Raw genomic sequence first — 9,275 nt, forward strand, 5'->3', positions numbered from 1 at the left:
AATAAGTTGATGGCCTTTTATAGGGACTACTTGTTGTTAATTTATTAATGGGGAGCCTTGCTTGCCATTAAGAAGTTCTCAAGCAATTATGTGTCATAATGTGCATCAAAGTCCATCTCTCATGCTATTTTCAAGTGTCGAATTTTGGAGGAATGTGTTTCCTTTATCTAGATCTTTACAAACATTAGAGCTACTCGTTCTTTTAATCATGGACTCAAGCAAGATAATCTATCTAGACTATTGCTAGGATTTTGCAAATATGTTTGGACGATGAGAAAATGGCTTAGTTTGTAGACGTCTTTTATGTTATCTAATGGGAGGTAGTTTGTGTGGGATTGTGGGTGGAAGTTTAACATAGTGTCTAGGTAAGCTTTATTAGTTTATTTCCTTTCTTTGGTTGGTTGTCTAAAGCTCTAAGGGAAAATATTGTTTAGTAAGGTGAAAATGTATATCGAAATAAGAAGAAATATTTACATCATCAAAGGGAAAATGCTAAGAAGCTCCTACTGCAACTCACCATTTATGATGTGCTTGGTATAGATTATATAGTAGTGGTTTGTTCAACTTGCTTTAAAAGAAATTCTTTTAATGCTATTTTAATATTACCTTTGAAAATGGAAGTATAGGTTAGTATCCACTTATATCTTACCAGGCAGCTTTACCTGCAGCATGGGACGCACATATAAAGCGTAGTTTAAGGCTGGCTCACACGTTCGAAAATTTGAACTACTAATGGGCCATTCATGGTCACCCTACTCCTCTTTCTCTCTCTTTCACAGGCATTATGGCCTCCCGCAACACCAGACAAGACCTCGAGCTTGAGGGATTTCTGGATATGGTGCCTGTCTGCAAGCAGCAGCCGCAGCAGCTTCTGGTCCTACAGCCGGAGCGCGGGCTCCCTCCTCTTCTTCCTTCTCCTGCACAGCTCCAAACTCCACCACCAGCCCCCCGTTTCCGCGGCCAGTTCATAAATCCCTCTCTCCTGCAGCCTTCCTCCCCCTTGTTGCCGCCTTACCTTAATCTCTCTCCAAGATCGCCACCGCCATCACCCGCACTGTCTGAATCGCCAAACGGCTGCCATTATCACTCGCAGAACAGTCCTACAGTAATCTGTAACAGTGATCCTACTGCCGACCTTTACCCCCTTCTCCATCACCGATTCTCCCTCCTTTCTCCTCAGCTTATTTCCCCTCTTTCTGCCAGTTCCTGCACAGAAATAGCACCTTCTCATTTTTCTTCGTGCTCCTCCTCGTCTCCTTCTCCGTCGTCCACTTTGACCAGCCTTACTGGCAGCCCTCTCTCCTCTCCGTCTCATGCCACGTCAGGCTTCAGAAGGCCAGACATTAAGCCTGTTGCGAAACGGCTCAATATTCCCTCGCAGGAGAGCTTTCTTGAAGAAGACGTGCTCATCATGGACGGCTTCCTTGTCAGTAGTGATCAAGATCCTCGTTCGAAAAGCGATCCTGAATTTAGCCCTAGCTCTTACTATACACCACCTCCACTTCGCAAGAGTGTATTCTGTACTGGTGCATGTGAGGAGGCAGGACATCCATGCAGCTTTCACTACGCTGCTGCTGCGTGCGAGGTATTCGTCGTTACATTTTTCACTTTGTATCTGAAATTTTTACGAAAGCAGGATATTTTAAATCCATGGCTCGAAGGAAAACGTTGCTGAAGCAGTAAGCTTTCCAAAAATAGTGCATGCTTCCTTGATTAATGAACTCAAAAATTTGATATGAAAAAAATGAAATTTGATTGTGAAACTGGAGGAAACTGTGTCAAGTCTTCCTCAAGTCGTTTAGCTTGGTTCTTCATATTGTAAGCTCGTGGTGCATTTCATAATCAGAGGTTGGAGCTTCATGGTATTAGTCATACGGTCCCGTATCAGGCATTTTCCTGTAGGGAGAATCACAGTTTTGATTGCATAGGTTCCACAAGGGAAGGAAGAGCTGCGACGCCGGCGTAACATGAGGCACCGACACGATGTTCCGCAGGTAAATGGATGTTTGAACAGCATGTATGTCTTTCAAATTTTTATGGAAGCCAATTTCTATGGCTGAAGATCATATGTCTTGCACGACCTCTGCAGATTTGTAAATCTTTTGCCAGGACGGGGGAGTGCATATATGGTGATCGTTGTCGGAACATACATGTCCGTTCTACAGCTCTTAGGTCAGCTGCGTCTCCTTCTTTACCAGAAGTACAGAAAGCGTCCAGCCCTGTGCGAATCCTGCAGCTTTACCCGAGCAGTGCTTCAAAAGATGCAACCGATGGGGAACGCATTACACCCCCTGCACGTTCTAAACGATTGCCTGTTTTCGAACAAATCTGTCCATCCGGGTCTTCCTCCGTAACAGACATCGAGAGTGCACATTAAGGTGGATGAGATAATTCGATGGTATCCTCAACTAAAAGGAAACATCATTTGATCGCCTTTTAAACGTGCCTATGCTTTGGCAGCATTAGGATTGACGATTAAGTTTCCAGTATATTGTCTCACACTGTCCATATTCACAAGTCCAACACCAGCAGAAATGTTTATATTCACAGTTGTAAATAACAGGTCCAGCATACTCTGCCTGAACTTGTATTACAGGGATAGAAGTCCAACACCAAAAATGTTTTCTGTTATGCAAGCTGAAACTGCCTGAACAATATCAAGAACTTCACAGCAGCTCACTTGTTTTGGCAATACAACTTTTCGTTCAACTGGAGACCTAGGATCGTGCTTCCTCATTCTCTTTGATCGATAATGTAATGGAGGGTTGGGATTTGACCACCATTCACCTGTGTGAGGGTTAGGGCTTAAAAAACAAGGCACACGAGTGTTCTCATGTGCGAGAGCATTGCCCTTGTGGAGTTTTTCCTTTTTTGGGCTTGATAGAAATAATTTGGCACTTATATGGTGGGTTCAGTATATGTATACTCCTATATCAATTGTGTTCCATGTGTATTTGTAAATATCTTTATTTGTGAATCTTCCTTAAATAAAACAAACTACTTTTCTACTTGATTTATACACGAGCAATTTATATTATGTTCTTTTTGTATTTTTATATGTAAAAAAGTATTTAAATATATATAAATAATTTATATTGAACACACATATTTATGAGTTACCCCCCACGCCCAAAGCTTATCTTACAAGCAAAATAACTGGAGTTGCATGCTTTCATCTTTGCACAACTCTCTTCAAGCTTGTGCTCTCTCTCTCTCTCTCTCTCTCTCTCTCTCTCTCTCTCTCTCTCTCTCTCTCTCTCTCTCTCTCTCTCTCTCTCTCCTTCCTACATACCAAGGGTTATACATTAGTTTTATATGCATGGTATATTAAAGCTTATGTTAATGCATATAGTATTAAGCATATATTTAAAAATTCCAATAATGCTTTATAAGGTTTTAATAATCCTAGGACAAGATGAGATCTTTATTAGATAATATTACGAGGTGAAACCTATGCCTTTTAAGAGAACTTTATATCATAAACAACTATACTTATAAGATAGACTCATAATTACCATTTTAGGATTTGCAAAACTACAATCATATCAAAAAGAACTTAAGAGAGATTTGTTGATTGTCAGTATTACTAAAGATTGAAAACATCTAAAATTGGTGAATGTTGGATCAATCAATTATACCTACACATGTTCTACACATATGTCTTATAAGAAATGATTGAAGGGTCATTCAAATAAAATCGTATGTGCTTTGCTATTAGATTTGTAAGCATTATTAAATCAATAATCATTATAGTGTGCTAGCAAACTAATGATCAATTAGCATTAAATAATAATTTGAAAAATAATTTAGTACCTTAATATACTTGATGGAGAATTTTGACATGTTGTAATATATATATATATAATTGCATAAGGAGGAGCTTGAGATTAAGAGTACTCATATGATCATTAGGGCAAGAAACATTTTAAAAAAGGCACTTGTAAGAAAATGATTAAGTTGCTAATTAGTTGAGATTTTAGAAGAATGACCATTGAATTTGGTTGCTCAGATTAATGAGAGAATATTGAATTCATTAAAGAGGTCAGCCATTAATTGTTCCTCATCTTTAATTTATGTTAGGATCACCTTTTTGGCCGTTTTTGTCTTGGAACTTGGGAGAATTTGTAATTGGAATGTTTACTTATATCGTGTTTGTTTGATCCTTTGTTTTTTTTTTCACATCCTCTTTTTTCATTTTCTTTCGTCATTATTTTCTTTGTGTTCACTTTCTTATCATTATGAGATTCATTTGTCATTGATCTGCTAGAATGTTTAGCAATATCTTTGCAAGTAATGCAGATGCGAGCACATGCAAGTACAAACTTACCATCCAACTAGATCTAATTTATTCATCTTGGAGAAGAATACATCATCAAGTACTAAGATGAGATGGAGGCTAACAGATTGCAAACTCAAGGAAAGAAACATATAAAGTTGTGGATAGATGGAAATATTTATCTCAAGGATCCTTCAATTGGTATACCTCCTAATTTTTTAAATATTCATGCCTATGTGAGATATGTTGGGAAATGTTATAATGGAATGCTTGGCTATTGTAAAATGTTATACTCTACATCATTTGCATATACATAGCTCAAATGAATGAAATGAAAAAATCATTATTTATTGCACAGACATGCATTTCTGAGTTTACAAATAAGATTGATATTCCGAAAAATGCTAATAAGTCATTACAAGACAAGTCAACACACTTAAAGAAAACTCCAATAGGATTCAGAGAGAGAAAGAGACCATTGAAAAATATAACTAGCTTGTGTATGAAAGTAAAGAAAAGAAGATTGAATCTTGCAAAGAAATATGTCTCTAACAAATGTATGCTTGGAATATGTAATAGGGAAAATGTAAAATATCATTGTATTTATTGCATGGAAAGTGTTGGGTCTAAAGATTGGAGCAACTTGCGCCCTGTAAGAAGAGCCCCAACTAGAGACTCTATAGATTTGAGTAAAAATAAAAATAAGGAAGATATATGGGATTCCATTCTTTCAATTCCTCTTACAAATATTCATGTATATACTTTGCATGTAGAGATTAGAATTATTGATAAACTTCTCAGGTTGCATCTCGACTATGTATACTCAATTAAGCCCCTATCTTTATCGGATGAGTATATTGAAAAATGTGATGCATTAAATGGGTTTTCAAGGAGATCAAGTTCACTTAAGAAAAGATCCAACACTTTCAAGGAAAACAAGAGATGTCTTGGCTGATGTCTCAATGGGAGGCTCAAAAGTTAGATGCTTTTTAGAAAACCATACAGGAAAACAACAATATATGCTTCTTGCTCAAGGTCCAAGCATTCCTCTGCATCCTTGTCATTTGCTATCTCGTCCAAAAGGCAGAAGCTGGAACATTTTGGACCCTCTAATTGTTGTTCATCAGATTTAACATGATATTAAATAAGAGTATATGCAATGAATACAGTTGGTTTCGGCATAAGCCTGCATTTCCTAGAATGAGCAGAACAAAACAAATATGAGGTACAAAACCTATCAAGAGAATGAGATATACACTTTCTTGAAAACAAAGCCTTCTCTAAAGGCAAGCTTCTAATAGGTATGTAAGCATATTCATTTGCATCGTTTTCAACCACCGAAGATATGAGACCTTCAAACTCAGCAAACTCCTCTAGAAAAAACTTATTGCATGAGTTCAAGACATGGTCAATATCCAAGTCAGGGTTGAAAATATCCTTTAAAATTTTGCAATAAGATAAGTCCATGCCATTCTAAAGAAGAAAGTCTAGGAGCTTTTTTGATGGAGAAACCTCTGTGATCTGAGACAAGCCACAAACCATCAATGGTAACTTGCCTTTGACTGGAGACTTCCTAGGTATGTCCATACTTGCTGTTGAACAAGGGGAGGAAGCAGTGGGAATTTCAGGGAAGAAGCTAGGACAACCAATGACTTGCTCTTGGGAGCATGCAACATCCTTTGGTTCAAACATGAGTAAAAGCATGATACGGCACCAAAGTGTGCACCCGACCTCACAAACAATGCCTCCTCACTTCGTATGTGGGGATCATGATATGGCGTTGTCGCAACGCATAGGGCTAAAGGTCACCACAGGGGTTTGACAAGAAAAGAATGCATGGGGGTTCAAGAGCTTTTACTCTGGAGATGGTAGAGATAAGAGAAGGGTTGAAGGTTTCAAGCCAAGTTCTTGAAGATAAGAGACAACAGGGTGTAGATTCAGGGAGAGGAGTAGACGGAAGAGAAGGGGTTCGAAGAAATTGAAGACATAAAAGAATACTCTAAAAAAGAAATAGAAAATAAAGAAGAATACTAACAAAGTTGAAGCCTGTCAGTTTCTTTCAGCATTATGAGAAAATATAACTCTAATAGATAAAAACGTGTACAAAATAATACCTTCCTCTATGCTGCTCAGATTGCCAATCTGATGCCTCCATTAGCTCTGAAAGGGGGGTTAAATACTAGGGCACCTGGCCAAAATTCAACCAGATAACTCATTTTTCATCTCCCACTTCAGAGTGGTGTTCACTGCGTGAAAACAACGATCGCGTGTCGCACGACTTCGTCAATCTCTTTTTTTACATAAAATCCTCTCAAATTGACTGAAAGCTACATGCTTTCTTTTACATGTCATCCTAATCTAAAAGTTGTCTATATTTTTATGGATTTTTACAAGAGATAATATCTAGAATATAAAAAATTGACTAAACACTTGTCCAAAAAAATCTAATATTTTGAACCATGGACACTAACACTAATGCCTAAAGTGGAATTGGCTCTCTAAATCTAAAAGGAAGCCATACTCTAGATTTTTACATAGTGTGCATATAGCGGCATGACATCCACCCCCTTCTAACGTGCACATCCTCTAGCATGTGCCAAAGTCTTACGGATTTGCAATGTTAGAAGAAGTATCTTCTACCATGTCAATGTCTTCATCTTCTGCCTCTTCTTCTTTCTCTTTGTCTTCATGCTCTTGAATTATATTCAAGTCTTCTAGCTCATATGTTGAACTTTCTCTTCCTTTAAAGAGCTTAATTCTTTTTCCAGCTATGGGTATCTTCATGCTTGTTCCATCCAATTCAGCCAATGAATATGTGGGATTGTCATGAACGACCTTTACTATATATGGGCCAAATTACCAATGCTTTACCATCTTCCTAGAAGCACTATATTGATTGTCTAGGCTATTGTCATAGACAAGCACCCAGTCATTTTCTTGAATTGCTCTTGGCCGAAGTCGATGTCGCTTATCAAATCTTCTTTTGTTCTTTAGTCTTACTATCTTTAGCTTCTCAATAGCTGCTTGAACATCTTCGGACCTTCCTTCTAGCTGCCATATGTGCAAAGTCAGCAACTCTTCTCTACTGGTGCTTTCCTCCCAAGGTAGAAGACTCCATTTGAGAAAATATTCTTCAATTGGCATAATTGGTTATTGTCTGTGCATAAGTTCAGCTGGCATATAACCAGTCACTGTTTTGTGAGTAGTCTGGTCAGCCCATAATGCAAAAGGTAGCATTTTAGGCCATTCTTTGATCTTTTCTCTCCAAGAATTTGGTAGAGCTTTGAGAATAGGTTGGTGCCCTCTCTCACTTTTTCCATTGCCTTCAAGGTTGTAGCCTGATGTTAAAGCCAATTTAATACCTAATTGAGCAAAGAAGTTGCATGCCTCATCAACATCCAACTCTCCTCTATCTATAGTCACTTTACCCACACAACCATATCTACAAAATACTTCTTCAAGCAAAAAATGACAAACAACTTGAGTGGATTTGGTTGTTAAGGCTTTGCCCTCAACTTGATTGGTTAGATCCTCTCTTGCACTACAAGGATGCAAAGGCATAACGACGGCGCTTTCCGATGCAAATTAGCGGCATTGCTATTTGCATCACATTTGTGACACAAATAGCGACGGTACTCAGACGAAAAAACATGGGCCGAAACTCGAGCACGTTATTTTGTGTGAACGAATGAAAGAGAGAGCGAAAGGGAGAGTGAACTCCATCTTGCATTTGAGAGGGAGAGGGAGAGAAAGAGAGAAAGAGAAAGAAGGAAAGCTTCTCACTGCCGCTTCCGCCATTTGTATGAAGAAGAGGATGAAGTGTACAGAGGGCGAAGAGGAGCCGCCGAATCCATCTTCAGGACTTTGCGGTGAGTGCATTGTTTCCTCTTGCTTTGCTTTTGTTTTTTCTCATTTTCTTTTACTTGTTTTTGTTAAAAATCATGTGTATTGAGAGAGGAAGAGAGGAAATGAGAGAGGGAGAGAAAGAGAGAAAATAAAAGAAGGAACGAGAGCGAGAGGGAGAAAACATTAAACATAATAGGGAAAGAGAGAAAGAGAGGGAGAGGGAGGGAGAGAGAGAGGGAGGGAGAGGTTGTTGTTATTGTTGTTGTTGTTTTATTTCTTCTTTTCTTTTTTTCTTGTTTGTAGTCGTAGTCGTAGTCGTAGTCATAGTCGTGGTCGTGGTAGCGGTAGCGGTAGCGGGGATAGTCGTAGTCGTAGTCATAGTTGTAGTCGTGGTCGTGGTAGCGGTAGTGGTAGCGGGGGTAGCGGTAGTGGTAGTGGTGGTAGTGGTAGTGGTAGTAATAGTAGTAGTAGTTATTGTTGAATTTCTTCTTTTCTTGTTTGTTGTTGTTGTGGTAGTTGTAGTCATGGTCGTAGTCATCGTAGTCATGGTTGTAGTAGTAGTACTAGTAGTAGTAATAGTAGTTTTCTTGTTTGTTGTTGTTGTAGTAGTAATAGTTTTTTTCTTTTCTTGTTTGTAGTAGTAGTAGTAGTTTTTTCTTATTTTCTTATCTGTTGTTGTTGTACTAGTAGTAGTAGTAGTTGTTGTTGTTTTTTCTTATTTTCTTGTTTATTGTAGTAGTAGTGGTCATTAGGGGAGTTTTGAGGTCTCGAAAATGCCCTGTAAGAGATCCTAGAGAGAAAACAATTTAAGAAATAAAATCATTTTATAGAATTTTTAAAATGTTTATATTTTGGTAAGTTAAAATATCAAAATTTGTTAATAAGTCATTGTCATGATATTCTCGTAGTCACATCAAACCTAGAAATCTAGGTTGCCATAAAGTTGGCAAGGTTGTCATAATGAAGATCTTACCTCTCCTCATTAAAGTGAAAAGTAATATTCAATTTGAATTTTGATGGATACTCGATTGCCTCCCTCCATCATTTCTCTCACCTTTTTTCTCCTCCTTAGTAGTCTCTTCTTTGTTTTCGTTCTTGCTTCTAATCATATTCTTAACTATGGATCAATCACCCAATGATCTCTGTAACTCAA

General features: G+C 38.1%; 1 protein-coding gene across 1 annotated transcript; it reads left to right on the forward strand.

Moving 5' to 3' along the window:
• The first annotated feature begins 782 nt into the window (after nucleotides 1–782).
• On the forward strand, nucleotides 783–2,803 carry LOC148017538 (uncharacterized). The gene is made up of 3 exons (XM_087663067.1): nucleotides 783–1,585; nucleotides 1,929–1,994; nucleotides 2,090–2,803. The coding sequence occupies exons 1-3, from the start codon at nucleotides 785–787 to the stop codon at nucleotides 2,375–2,377; spliced, it is 1,155 nt and encodes a 384-aa protein (XP_087519193.1). The 5' UTR covers nucleotides 783–784; the 3' UTR covers nucleotides 2,378–2,803.
• Nucleotides 2,804–9,275: the final 6,472 nt, after the last annotated feature.

The sequence above is a fragment of the Lygodium microphyllum genome, chromosome 22 (genome assembly GCF_053477565.2).
Source record: "Lygodium microphyllum isolate KBCC chromosome 22, Lygodium_microphyllum_v1.1.10, whole genome shotgun sequence".
Taxonomy (NCBI): Eukaryota; Viridiplantae; Streptophyta; class Polypodiopsida; order Schizaeales; family Lygodiaceae; genus Lygodium; species Lygodium microphyllum.

Coding starts and splice junctions, on each gene's coding strand:
- LOC148017538 (XM_087663067.1), top strand. CDS start 785: ATGGCCTCCCGCAACACCAGACAAGACCTCGAGCTTGAGGGATTTCTG. Junction 1,586..1,928: donor ACGCTGCTGCTGCGTGCGAG/GTATTCGTCGTT, acceptor TTGATTGCATAG/GTTCCACAAGGGAAGGAAGA. Junction 1,995..2,089: donor ACCGACACGATGTTCCGCAG/GTAAATGGATGT, acceptor CGACCTCTGCAG/ATTTGTAAATCTTTTGCCAG.